Source organism: Triticum aestivum, chromosome 1A (assembly GCF_018294505.1).
Source record: "Triticum aestivum cultivar Chinese Spring chromosome 1A, IWGSC CS RefSeq v2.1, whole genome shotgun sequence".
Lineage (NCBI taxonomy): Eukaryota > Viridiplantae > Streptophyta > Magnoliopsida > Poales > Poaceae > Triticum > Triticum aestivum.
This window is the reverse complement of record NC_057794.1, coordinates 253,476,093-253,490,755: the sequence shown is the minus strand read 5'-3', so window position 1 is coordinate 253,490,755 and position 14,663 is coordinate 253,476,093. Positions and strand designations below refer to the sequence as shown.

Below are 14,663 nucleotides of genomic sequence, written 5' to 3'. Positions count from 1 at the left end.
CGAGTTCCCAATCTTCAGAGTTGTGTTTAATTCTTTCTAAAAGATCCCACCGGAATTCAATAGTCTTCTTCATGAAGGAACCAGTACAAGAAGTATCAAACATGGATTGATCATCACGAGAAAGCCGAGCATAAAAATTCTGGATAATAATTTCTCTTGAGAGCTCATGGTTGGGGCATGAATATAACATTGACTTAAGCCTCCCCCAAGCTAGAGCAATACTTTCTCCTTCACAAAGCCAAAAACTATATATATATAATTCCGATCACGATGAACTAGATGCATAGGATAATTTTTTTGATGGAACTCCAATTCCATGATCCAATATCATCGCATAGCCTATACCATGTCAATGCTTTTCCCTTCAAAGATAAAGGGAAAACCTTCTTCATAACTTCATCTCCGGGTAAACCTGCAAGCTTGAACAATCCACAAATTTGGTCTACATATATCAAGTGCATATCAGGATATTCGGTTCCATCTCCTGCATAAGGATTAGCTAGCCGTTGTTCTATCATACCCGAAGGAATTTCATATTCAATATTTTCAGTAGGTGCAGTAGGTTGAGGGGTAGCTAATTGTGGTTCCGGTCGAGGTGAAGATACCCCGAACAAAACCCTCAAAGGATTGTTTTCCATAGTAACAAGTGACAGTAAATTGCAGCACACTATATAAATGTTTCCTTACAAAATTCCACTTGCCAAAGGCACTTCACTCCCAGGCAACGGCGCCAAAAAATAGCCTTGATGACCCACAAGTATATGGGATCAATTGTAGCTCTTTTCGATAAGTAAGAGTGTCAAACCCAATGAGGAGCAGAAGGAAATGACAAGTGGTTTTCAGCAAGGTAATGTTTGCAAGTGCTAAAATTGTAAGTAACACAGTAGCACTACAACAAAACATGTCAGTAGACACGTTTTTTTCTAAGACGCTTTTATATTCGTCTCTATACTGAAAGCATCTAGTATGTAGGCACGCTTTTTGAGACGATATAAGTATCGTCGCAAATCTTAATTTTAGGGTATATATCATTTATTATTTTTTACATGTGTAAATAGGTACATACAATTTTTGAGACGTTTTAGGATATACATGAAAGAGTTTAACAAATAAATAATAAAACCAAAGTATTTTTTGCAGAAAAAGGAAATTATGGGGCCCATCTATGCAGTAAAATGAGCCCACGTACCGAACTCAGCGCGCGCCCTCCTTCACCTTATCCGTCGCCATGTCCTGAGCCGCCCATCTATGCCGCCGCCGCCGACGGGCTAGCTCCTCCTCCATGGCTCCACCCATGCGCCCCCTCCCAATCTCCATAGCCTCCAACGACCAACTCCATCTCCTGCCTCCTGCAACTAGTCCTGCCAGTGCGCCGCGTCCGCCGCCGGTGAATGCCCTTTGCAAGGACTGCCCCTAGCCCCTCTGCACCGGTGCTCCTCGGTCGTCCCCGGCCCTTTGCCTGGTCGCTAGGGACGTGCTACTCCACGCCTGCTCCTACCGGGGGCCGCCGCCTGCCGCGTCGGCTCTGGCGCTTTGTTCCGGCCAATCCCGGGCTGCTCGCCTGCTTGGCCGGACTCTGCCGCCCAGGACTTGCAGTCAACAAACAGCAAGCAGGCTGGGACAGGGGTATTTTCTGAGAAAGCTCTCTCTTCTGTTCTTCCTATCAGTGTATGATGAAAATGAAATTAAATTTGAACTGAAAAATTGTGTATCAGCGAATATGCAGGGGACTGTGTATATGTATAACGTATTGTTGATTTGGAAGGGAATGCATATTAATATCAATTTCATTTCATTATGTAGAAAAAGAAGAGGAAGATATATTTCATTGCAAGTTTCAACACCCAGTGTTTCAGTTGGACTGAATCAACTCCAGAAATTGGAACAACCATAGATTGGACCACCGCCTTTGGCTTCAAACAACCCGCCTTCAATCTCAACTCGAGAAAGTGCCTCTTTTGTATCCCATACTCTTTTTTTGAAGTTTTTGGCATGTTTTTATCTATTTTGTTGTATCATTAAGAATCGAGTTTAAATTCTAGAGAGACATACCATTTGTCCAAAAGTATCAAGCATTGGATGTAAAGTGGACAACCTATTCGGTACTGAAACAATATATGTAGCATGTATGAAGCTGAATCATGCTTATAACACTGAAGAGCACAGTAACTTCCATAATGCAAGTAAGTAGCTGCAATCTTCCAGGATTTTTTATAAATAAATCAGCAACATGCCACTCACCTAAGTTGTCTTTTCAGCGTATCCTACCATGCGCCAATGAGGCAAGTGGTAGTGTATCCTAAAAATACCCTTTTCCTGAAGGTGTAAACACATGCAGCAACTGATTGTGTGCATTAGAATGCACTGTTTGATAATTACTCTCTTAGGCCTTGCTTGCTAACTTTGTAAAAATATGCGACCAGCTACCCTTCAACAATTGCAAGTCACTTGGGGACTGTTTGGTTTCAAGCCAAATGTTGCCAGACCTATGGTTAGGCACACATAATTTCTGAGGTGAGTGGGTGCTCAGTTGGCTCACACGGTTGTGGCTTGCGACTTTACTAGTCACATGATTAAGGAGTATATTTTGGCCACACTTTTGTGGCAAGCCACACTCTGTCCCGAGGGGTAACAATTACTACTTTTGGCTTAGTTGTGGCAAAGTAAGCTTTTAACCAAACTAGGGTGTTAAATTGGTCTTAAGTTTCAATCTAGTATTGTAGATCATCACATATGTTCTCTGTTTCTTGTTCAATGATGTCTTATCTGACTCATTAATCAGTTCAACTTAATATCCCTTTTCCTATTATCCTTAGAGCAAATAGATATGACGTGTATGCAGTGCAGCCCACTAATTATTTAGATTGCATTGCAAACGCCCTTTTACACATGCTTTTCATTTTTCATTCAGGTGGCTGCACATATCCTCTAGGTTTCTGTAATTGGGAAGGAGTGTATTTCCAGTATGGTGATAACTGTATATATAATAATACTGACTGTGATCATTGGCCTTTTTTTACCTTCTGTTGTACCTTGATTTTTGTATATGGTGCTTACCTGAGATGCACAAGATCATCAAAGCAGGGAAATTAACATAGTTGTTTTTTTAAAGCACCCTATTATATGGTTTTTATGCTCAGTTTGGATACTTAGATAGTCCAACAATCTTAGTAGTTTTGCATAAGGAAAGAAGTCCCTACAGCGATTAGAAAGAGTAAATATTTCTAGATAATTGAAGGCCCTGCATATATAATACCAATCATGTGCCCTGTTTTATATTTTTGTTTGTTCATGTGGTGTGTGTTTCCTTTCGATGTAGCCAGAGTTGGGATTAGGGGGAGAAAGATGGCAGCATATGTGCAATTGTATTGAACTGAGTGGCGTCTTTGCATACTAGTTAAACCTACAATGGCACATTCCTTTTGATGTTTTTCAATTCAAGGTTGATGAAATATTTTAGGATCCAATCATTGAATTAAAATATCTATGTATTCCATGATTTTCTTGCAAAAAGATTTAAATCAGCTTTCATCTCTTAAATAACACATGTGAAGTTATACACTGACATATGTTTTTTTGTTTCATTACTTCGGCATATCAAAGGGCGATGGATCGAGGTTCGATGAGTCAGCCAAGAGCTAGTGCTGCTTACAAAGATGGTGTCGAGCAATTTCTGTCTTTTGCATTCCATGATGTTCCGGCTGGTGATAGAATTCTCTGTCCTTGTGTAAATTGCCGAAATAAAGGTATGCAGAGTTATGATGGAGTGAAAACTCACTTGAGATGTGATGGTATTCTTCAAGGTTACACTAAGTGGGTTTGCCATGGAGAGGATTACAGTGAACCATCATTTGCATTTGCTCATGTATCAGATAACAGTGGCAATTTTTCTATTCCTGGCATCCCAAGGAATGTTGTTGGAGAAGGCAAACATGGAAGGATGGATGACATGCCAGGACTCTTAAGTGATGTCTTTGCTATGGCTAACAGTTGTGAATCTTTATCAAGCACATCTGATGGTGAATTATATGGCGTTGAATTTGAGAATATGGTACCTAATTCAGTTGAGGATGAGAATGCAGATGCTCAAACAAGGAAGAAACCTAATACGTATGCAAGCTTCTTGGGGGATGCAAACACAAAGTTATACCCTGGATGTAAAGCATTTTCTAAGTTGTCATTTCTCATCACCTTGTATCACATGAAATGCTTACATGGATGGTCACAAGAATCATTTACAACGCTACTTGGTGTTTTGTCTGATGCACTTCCACAGGCACAACTACCAAAGAAGTACTATGAGGTACAAAAAATCATCCATGACTTAGGCCTTGACTACGAGAAAATTCATGCATGCCCCAATGATCGCATGCTTTTCCGAGGTGAACGAGCTGATCAAGAGTCTTGCCATGTGTGTGGCAGCTCGCGTTGGGTTACAAATGAGAAGAAAGACTCCCAAGCTGAATCTGTATCTAAGCAGAAGAAGAAACTAGCCAAGGTGTTGCGTTACTTTCCTTTGATACCGAGGATTCAAAGGCTCTTTGCAACAAGAAAAACATCAGATGACATGTGTTGGCACGATGAGGGTCGTACTAAAGATGGAAAGATATGGCATCCAGCTAATGGCGAGTGTTGGAAAGATCTTGATGCTAGATACCCCAGTTTTGTTGTTGATCCTCGTAATCCGCGCCTTGGCATTTTGAGTGATGGATTTAACCCTTTTCGGAGTATGAGTTCAAAACATAGTACTTGGCCAGTGATGCTTATCCCGTACAACCTACCGCCTTGGATTTGCATGAAAGAAACATCTCTAATTTTATCGATGATCATTCCTGGACCAGCTTCCCCTGGGAATGACATTGATATATATATTTGCAGCCACTGATTGATGAGCTCTTACAGTTATGGGATGGTGTAGACACATTTGACGCTTCCTCGTAGGAGATATTTCCACTCAAGGCTGCATAGTTATGGACTTTAAATGATTTTCCAGCATTAGCTTACCTGTATGGTTGGAGCACAAGTGGTAAATATGGGTGTCCATCATGTGGTCCTTCTACAAGATCATTTCGCCTGGATAAGAGTATGAAACTTTGTTATATGGGTCATCGTCGTTGGTTACCACAGGGTCATGTATTTCGAAACCGAAGAAGGCGGGAATTTGATGGCACTAAAGAGACAGAATTGGCACCGACAACTATGAGTGGTAGTTCAGCTTTGAAAATGTTGCAAGGCAGAGTGTTTGTGTTAGGCAAAAAAGGCAATGTAGCAAAGAAAGCAAAGGGTGGAAAGAAGGTCAAAAACAGTGAAAAAGAAAATGAAAAGAATCAAGAACCGAAGCATAAAAGGAAGGAAGGCAACAAGAAGTCAATTAAGAACCAAGGTAAGCCTGAGAAGAAGCCTGAGGATTGGTTCAAAAAATCAATATTTTTCAACTTGCCATATTGGGAACTTAACAAGTTAAGGCACAATCTCGATGTAATGCACATAGAAAAGAATGTGTTTGATAATTTAATTGGAACATTGTTGGATATTGATTCTAAAACAAAGGATGGCCTTAATGCATGGCTTGATTTGGCAGAAATTGGTGAAAATGGAATTCGACGTAATCTTCATCCTACTATAGATGATAATGGAAAAGTAGTATTGCCTGATGCACCATTGACTATGTCTCCAAAAAAGCAAGAAATACTTTGTTTAGTGATGCACAATATTAGGACCTCCGATGGATATGCATCAAATTTTTCTAGGCATGTCAACATGAAAGATTGTACAATCTCAGGTCTCAAAAGTCATGATTGTCATGTTATTCTGGAAGATATTCTTCCTCTAGCACTTCGATCCTGTTACCCACACAAAGAGGTCATGGAAATAGTTATCTGGCTGTCTAATTTCTTCAAGAAACTATGCTCGAAAGTGTTATATGTCTCTGAGCTTGACGAACTTCAAGAGAGTATTGTGATGACACTTTGCAATATGGAGAGAATTTTTCTTCCATCATTCTTTACTATCATGGTGCATCTAATGGTGCACTTAGTTGAAGAAGTTACACTTGGTGGTCCAGTGCACTATCGGTGGATGTACCCCCTAGAGAGATATGGCACTTTAACTTTGATTTTATTTAATCTTCAATAGTTTTGAGAAGTAACATCTTGCTTAATTAAATTTAGATCATTTGCTTGGCTGAAAGCACTTGTGCGCAATAGAGCATTTCCTGAAGGTTCAATTGCTGAAGGGTATCTTGCCCAAGAATGCTTGACCTTTTGTTAAAGATTTCTAGAAGGAACTACACGTTTTACAAGACCATCAAGAAACCCTGATCCTTCAAACAAGATAACCGCTGCAGATTCTGTCATGACCTCAAGAGACATCAATGTACTGGGTAGCCACTTTCCTAATTGCATCTTCCATCTCGCTGGTACAGGAAGTAACATAGTGCACTGATTTAGCTGTGCTAACTCGGTCATCGGGGCTTTGTAATGTTTTACTAAGGCTTGACCCTTTGTTTATTTCTAATCTTGCTTGTAAAGATTGTATACTGACCTCATGTTTTGCAAACTGAAAATCTGAAGCATCTCGTTGTAGATTGTGTCATGAGCTCAAGAGACATCAAGGTGATGTGTAGCCATTTGCCTAATTGAATGTTCCAGCTCTCTGTAACAGTGTACAAGTTAGCTACGCTAGCTGTAGACCTGTACATGCCATGCCGCACTGAACTTTTGGTTGAGGTCTGTAGTTTTTGTTAATTTGGCAGATTAACGATGGCGAGGATACCAAGACGACTTCAGGACTTGAACCGTACAATGCATGATGCAAAACATGTGCAGCTTGCTGAAGAAAATCTGCAAGGTCCTCCAAAGATTGATAATATAGTACCAGGAAGATCTCATGAATCCACTAGCCAAATCAAGATAATTTGTAAGTTTCCATGACTAATCTTCTTCGGAATGAGGTTTTTATTATACTGGTTTCTGACGTGTTGGGGTATTCATGCTTGCAGGGCCAAATGGAGAGACGCGGTAGATTGTAGGGGGGTTTCGGCTGAAGAATTTATCCCAGGTACATGGTGGAAAGATAATTGTGGAGACTAACGAAAAAGGTGTTCCGAATGAAAGGTCTGGTTCCATTCTTAGTAGCTATCTTAGCGACGTTGTAGAGAACTCCACATTTGCACCACTGAACATTCCAAGACGGGACAATGAATTATTTGTCCAGAGAAAGAACAACATGATCAAGGATGTAGAGGTACATCATCACATATATCTTTTTTTGATGTATCATCACATACATCTTTTTTTGATGTATCATCACATACATCTTTATTGTCATTTCACATGAAACAATTAAATTTACTTTGTTGAAGGAGAAATTTGTCTATCCATCTGAGACAAAGCAGCTTACACGAGACTGGGTCCTAATGACTGTTTGCAAAAGATGGAGAGCCTACAAATCTCGCTTGAAGAAAAAATATTTCAAACGGAAAGAGAGATCTCTCCAGGAAATTATTAGTGATGTTCCAATAGGTGTTAATAAGCATCAACGGGAGATTCTAGTTGGAATGTGGTGCCAGGATTCACACATGGTTATTATCTCATCCTCTCATGCTCAAACTGAACTCCAAAATTAGTTTGCTAACATTACGTGTCTGCATCTAATTTGTTTGCAGAAGTTATGCGAGAAAAACTCAGAGTGTGTGAAGCAACAGAAGAATCCACACACAACCGGGAGAAAAAGCCATGTCAGGCTACAAAAAGAGATGGTGACAACGATACTTTTCATAGTCTTTGTTACATGACAAATCAATTATCTTCAAAAATAACTATTGGAGGACCTAACATACTTTGCTGGATAGGAAATCAAAAGGAAAGCACCGGTCCACAAGATTGACCTATGGGATGAAGCTCATAAGAAAAAAGATGGCAATTACACAAGCGAGAATGTGAAGACAATAATGGTACGTTCTACTTATTTTGTCTACAGTCCAACATACAATCTATTCCATAGTATAGTAATGAATTAATAATTATTCCTATTCAATAGGATGCAACTAATGAGGAGTTAAAAAAAAGGAAAATCGATCATAATGGTAGCCTTTCCATTGACGATTATACTAAAGCCTTTAAAGGTGCACTTGATAAAAGGGCAAAACTTTGAGGTTACTATGATGAAAAGTATTGGAGCGGAGTAAATGTTTCTCAGGGAATAACTTTTGTTGGGAAATCTGACCAAGAAAATCTTCAGTTTGAAGTACGCATGGTGAAAGATAATGTAGAAGATGTCAAAGATGATGTAGAGGATGTCAAAGGTGATGTAAAGGAAGTCAAAGGTGATGTAGGGGATGTCAGAGGTCAGATGGCTATGATTGCTGCATTCCTTGCCAAAAAGTTTCCTGGAGAGATTTGCAGAAATGAAGTGGATTCTCGTACAGAAAATCATCAAGTTAGCATATCAAAAGCAGTTATATTTGTGCAAACATGAAATTAATGAACACTGATATGCTATTACAATAATTTTATTGCAGGTCACTCCACATGACAGAGATAACAATCTCCAATCTGAATCTTATAATGTTCTTGAACAATCAAATAATGATGTGTAGGAGCCACAAACTACCATGCATGTAATGTAATGGGCTTTTTATGTACTATTTAATGCATATCCATTCTAATGTCTTAGAACTATTCCTTTAATAGGAGTTGCAGCAAACCAAATCAAAAGAGGGTTGTGGCAATGTGCATTTACCACATGAACATGTGATCACTAAGGTGTGTTAACTAACTTGTACTCAATTATCAATTATCTCCTGCCAGTAATTTTGGGATTGGTTGAACCCTTTTAGTAGTTAAATATTGGAAAGCTATCTTATCATCAAGTTAAAACTTTGTGAAATATTAACCTTTTGGTTTGCAACTGTAACCTGTTTGGGTTCGTATATACCTTCCTAGTAATCTTAACCTACGTGCAAGGACTTATCTAGATTTTTATCAATGATGACGATGAAATCTTTTCCTATTAAATTGCAGAATGTCCATGTTGAAAATAATCTTGCAGTGCAGCAAGGTGGCCCCGAACCAAGTTTACGACTTCACCAAGTCACTGACCAGGTAAACATATGCTACATATCTAAATGACAATGATTGTACAAGAGGTTGTCTAATTTTGTATGTAAGTGCAAGGTAAATGACATTATTATGAAACACCAATCCCATTTTGACAAGGTCGTTTCAAAAAATGTCGTGACACCGCTAGCAGATCATAAGTCAGATTCAACCAAGTATTAAAAAACTGTATTGCATACAACAGCAACATGATTTGGCCTGATGGGACCAAAAGTTAGTCACACACATATCATTGCTGCTCCAAGAGATCTCGTATTCAAAGAAACTAATTAATCAATTTTGAATTGATACATGAGTACTAATAAAACACCAAACTTGCATACATGGTCTTTTTGGTGGAAACCTTGCATAGATGTTGAGGAACACCCTGGCCCTTGAATATTAGGTCAATTCTGTTTTTAGTGTATAAATTTACATGACTTGAACTTCATTTGTTTGCTTGCTGCATTCTTGCAAAGTTTTCACAATAAATAATTTTGTAATAAGACTTTAATCTAATTTGAAAGCAAAGTGCGCAACCGAAAGTGCGTGTGGAATAAGGCTCCTTACTAACTTCATGTAATGGAACTCTTCAAAACTATCATTCTTGATTATAGTTGACCGTGTGTCTCCCTTCACGTGTAATCCTATTTAATTGCAAAATGATCATGCTCAAAATATCCATGCAACCAAACCACATGGTCATCACCAAGTCACAAAGCAGGTACATATAGGCTAGATATCTAGATGACAATGATTATATAATGGATAGTTGGTCTAATTATTTGTGAAATTGTTCTTATTTGTGTAAAATGAAATCTTCTCAGGTTCATCAATAACAAATGTTCCATTTCTTGAAAAATAGGATAAAGTTGAAGTCATGTTGTATTCGACGAACTTGAGAAACAAAGACAAACTTGTGGCCAAAGGAACTTTAGAGAGTAAAGAGAAAACATATGTGGTTGGAGGAAACATGCTTGGAGTGCAATACGTTGCAGTTCGTGTTCGCGGCTGTACATATCTAGGAGATGAGAAACTAGTTAGACCATATGAAAAATTCCAAACTGTAAGGGATGCTATGGGTTCTGTTATTGCTTGGCCTCGCTCACATGTAAGTATGTTCCCATTCAAGCAATGTGTATGCTCCAATCTGCACATGTGTGATATGTTATTTATCAGGAATCTTCCTTTTTTAGGTAAAAATAGTTAAGCCAACCCCTCCAGCACAATCACAGAGCATTGGTATGATACATTTCTTACAATTTCATCAAAGAATCTCTTATCTTGCACTTTTCTATAAACATGTGTTCATGTAAATGTTGTTCTTTCTCCCTTTCAGGGCGGTGAGGATTTGAAAAGTGAGTGCATTAAAGGAGCTAGGAGTGGCTGGGGAGCACTTGAAAAGGGAGTGCACTAGAGGAGTCGGGAGTAGTTGATGAATCAATCTTTAAATGAACAAATATTCTAGATTATGTATAGAATTTAGCTTCATAGACAAAATTAGTTCCAGTCTGTAGGATCTTTTCTTATTTATTTGCATCATCGCATGTTTCATATGAATGTTACATATTATTCAGCTGTGAACTCCAAGTACTTTTAGTGGAGACATTGTTCCTGCTAATTAATGCATTGGATGTTGTTACTGAGGTTGTCTTCGTATGACAATATTATTTGACCAGTCTGCATGTGCAACCATGACATTAAGAATAATTGTATTTGAAACGATGAAACAAATTCAAAATTAATCAAATAATATTTTTTGTGGGTAATCAAATAATATTTGAAGTAAAATATTCCATTTGTATAAATATTCTTATGTATACTTAGAGACGACTATAAGAGGCGAATGAAACATGTCTATGAGTAGAGACGTAATATGAGCATGCCTAACATAATGTCTCTACATGTACACACGATTTCTGAGCATGCCTAACACAACGTCTTTAAATGTAGACATGATTTTGAACGTCCCTAGAAAGCGTCTCATGCCATGTAAGACACGCTTGGCTAGCGTGTTTATCTGTTTGAGATGGTCTGTGGGGAGGCGTTCCAAGGATGCTTTGCTTAAACGGCTCTATAGTTGGCTAGAGATGAAATAAGACGTCACTAGGTATGAAGTTGGATGTCTCTACTGACTGTTTTTGTTGTAGTGTAGTTTGATAGCAAGATAATTTGTAACGAGCCAGTAACGATAATAGTAGCAAAAAAGCAGCAAGGTAGCCCAATACTTTTGAGGCAAAGGACAGGCCAAAACGATCTATTATAATAAGCAAAGCGTTCTTGAGGGTACACATGATTTTCATCTAGTCACTTTCACCATCTTGGTTTGATTTGTGTTCGGTACTTTGATAATTTGATATGTGGGTAGACCGGTGCTTAGGTGTTATTATTACTTGAACAAACCTCCTACTTATGATTAACCCCCCCCCCCCCACCCCCACCCCCAGCAAGCATCCGCAACTATGAGAAAAGTATTAAAAATAAATTCTAACCATAGCATTAAACTTTTGGATCCAATCGGTCCCTTACGAAATAGCGCATAAACTGGGGTTTAAGCTTCTGTCACTCTCGCAACTCATCATCTAATTGCTACTCCACAATGCATTCCCTTAGGCCCAAATATGGGGAAGTGTCATGTAGTCGACATTCACATGACACCACTAAGGGAATCACAACATACATACTATCAAAATATCGAACACATATCAAGTTCACATGATTACTTGCAACATGATTTCTCTCGTGACCTCAAGAACAAAAGTAACTAATCACAAATGATAATCATGCTCAAGATCAGAGGGGTATTAAATAGCATATTGGATCTGAACATATAATCTTTCACCAAATAAACCATATAGTAATCAACTACAAGATGTAATCAACACTACTAGTCACCCACGAGCACCAATCTATAGTTCTGGTAACAAGATTGAACACAAGAGATGAACTAGGGTTTGAGATGAGATGGTGTTGTTGAAGATGTTGATGGAGATTGCCCTCCCCAAGATGGGAGAGTTGTTGGTGATGATGATTTCCCCCTCTGGGAAGCAAGTTCCACCGGCGGAATCGCTCCGCCGGAGGGCAAAGTGCTCCTGCCCAAGTTCCGCCTCGAGACGGCGGTGCTCCATCCCAAAAGTCCTCTCCTTATTTTTTTTCTAGGTAAAAATGACTTATATACCAAAAGATGGGCACCGGAGGTGGGCCTGGGTGAGCACAACCCACCAGGGCGCGCTTGGGCTCCCTGGCGCGCCCAGGTGGGTTGTGCCCACCTGGTGGGTGAAGGAAATATGCCCTAGAGGCAATAATAAAGTTATTATTTATTTCCTCATATCATGATAAATGTTTATTATTCATGCTAGAATTGTATTAACCGGAAACATAATACATGTGTGAATACATAGACAAACATAGTGTCACTAGTATGCCTCTACTTGACTAGCTCGTTGATCAAAGATGGTTGAGTTTCCTAGCCATAGACATGAGTTGTCATTTGATTAACGGGGTCACATCATTAGGATAATGATGTGATTGACTTGACCCATTTCGTTAGCTTAGCACTTGATCATTTAGTTTACTGCTATTGCTTTCTCCATGACTTATACATGTTCCTATGACTATGAGATTATGCAACTCCCAAATATCGGAAGAACACTTTGTGTGCTACCAAATGTCACAACGTAACTGGATGATTGTAAAGGTGCTCTACAGGTGTCTCTGATGGTGTTTGTTGAGTTGGCATAGATCGAGATTAGGATTTGTCACTCCGATTGTCGGAGAGGTATCTTTGGGCCCTCTCGGTAATGCACATCACTATAAGCCTTGCAAGCAATGTGACTAATGAGTTAGTTACGGGATGATGCACTACGGAACGAGTGAAGAGACTTGCCGGTAACGAGATTGAGCTAGGTATTAAGATACCAACGATCAAATCTCGGGCAAGTAACATACCGATGACAAAGGGAACCACGTATGCTGTTATGCGGTTTGACCGATAAAGATCTTCATAGAATATGTAGGAACCAATGTGAGAATCCAGGTTCCGCTATTGGTTATTGACCGGAGACGTGTTTCGGTCATGTCTACATAGTTCTCGAACCCATAGGGTCTGCACGCTTAAAGTTCGGTGATGATCGGTATTATGAGTTTTTGTGTTTTGATGTACCGAAGGTAGTTTGGAGTCCCGGATATGATCACAGACATTACGAGGAGTCTCAAAATGGTCAAGACGTAAAGATTGATATATTGGAGGACTATTTTCGGACACCGGAAGTGTTTCGGGAGGTTTCGGACATATACCAGAGTACCTGGGGGTTACCGGAACCCCTCGGGGAGTTTATTGGGCCCTAGTGGGAGAAGAGGAAGGGCGGCCAGGGCAGCCGCACGCCCCATCCCCCTCTAGTCGAATTGGACAAGGAGGGGGGCGGCGCCCCCTTTCCTTCTCTTCCTCTCTCCCTTCCCTCTCCTCTCCTACTCCTATTTGGAAGGGGGGAGTCCTACTCCCGGTGGGAGTAGGACTCCTCATGGGGCGCGCCATAGGGGGGCGGCCCCCTCCCCCTCCTCCACTCCTTTATATACGGGGAGGGAGGCACCCCTTGGAGACAGAACAATTGATCATTGATCTTTTAGCCGTGTGTGGTGCCCCCCTCCACCATAATCCACCTCGGTAATATCGTAGCGGTGCTTAGGCGAAGCCCTGCTTCGGTAGCAACATCATCACTGTCATCACGCCGTCGTGCTGATGGAACTCTCCCTCGAAGATCTGCTGGATCGGAGTTCATGGGACGTCATCGAGTTGAACATGTGCTAAACTCGGAGGTGCCGTGCGTTTGGTACTTGGATCGGTCGGATCGTGAAGACGTACGACTACATCATCCGCGTTGTTCTAACGCTTCCGCTTTCGGTCTACGAGGGTACGTGGACAACACTCTCCCCTCTGTTGCTATGCATCACCATGATCTTGCGTGTGCGTAGGATTTTTTTTGAAATTACTATGTTTCCCAACAGTGGCCCCCTCTAGTAGTTATTTGCTACAATATTCTTCATATATTCCATAAAAATTCTTCGTGAAGTTTCAGCTTGTTTGGAGATGTGTAGAATAGGTAGCCTGGCGTAGCTTTTCCAGGTCCAGATTTCTAGCAGCCGGAATTTCCCCTCTTTGTGTATACCTTGCATATTATGAGAGAAAAGGCATTAGAATTACTCCAAAAAGAATTATTATACATAAAAATATCATAAATAAAAGTAAGAAAACATGATGGAAAATGGACGTATCATGGATCAACTCTTGTAACCCCTATACTCATTGAATACAATCAAGCAGGACGTAGGATTTTACCTCCTTAAAGAGGGCCCAAACCTGGGTAAACATTGTGTCCCCATCGTCCCTTGTTACTATCGATCCTCAAACACACAGTTCGGGCCCCACTACCCGAGATCTGCCGGTTTTGACACCGACAAGGGGCACCGATGTAAATGTCCCTAGATTTAATCAAGTGGGTTAATTTTTTTCTTTTGTGAGGAAAACTTCCAACCTATCCATCAACTACAAAGGTAGAACAAAGAGCA

General features: G+C 40.1%; 1 protein-coding gene across 13 annotated transcripts; it reads left to right on the top strand.

Annotated features, from left to right (window-relative positions):
• Positions 1-1,203: 1,203 nt before the first annotated feature.
• LOC123044861 (uncharacterized) lies at positions 1,204-10,741 on the top strand. 13 transcript variants are annotated; one of them, XM_044467754.1, is made up of 14 exons: positions 1,204-1,626; positions 1,804-5,383; positions 6,171-6,614; positions 6,755-6,918; positions 7,001-7,059; positions 7,157-7,245; positions 7,364-7,582; positions 7,667-7,759; positions 7,853-7,954; positions 8,694-8,765; positions 9,024-9,104; positions 9,964-10,209; positions 10,295-10,340; positions 10,438-10,741. In XM_044467754.1, exons 6-14 carry the CDS (start codon positions 7,228-7,230, stop codon positions 10,443-10,445), a joined length of 885 nt encoding a protein of 294 aa, XP_044323689.1. In that variant the 5' UTR covers positions 1,204-1,626; positions 1,804-5,383; positions 6,171-6,614; positions 6,755-6,918; positions 7,001-7,059; positions 7,157-7,227; the 3' UTR covers positions 10,446-10,741. The 13 variants fall into 13 exon arrangements, 3 of the variants coding, with proteins under 3 accessions (XP_044323689.1, XP_044323698.1, XP_044323681.1); XM_044467763.1 differs by having other exon boundaries at positions 7,146-7,245; XM_044467746.1 differs by having other exon boundaries at positions 7,001-7,245.
• The last annotated feature ends 3,922 nt before the right edge of the window (positions 10,742-14,663 follow it).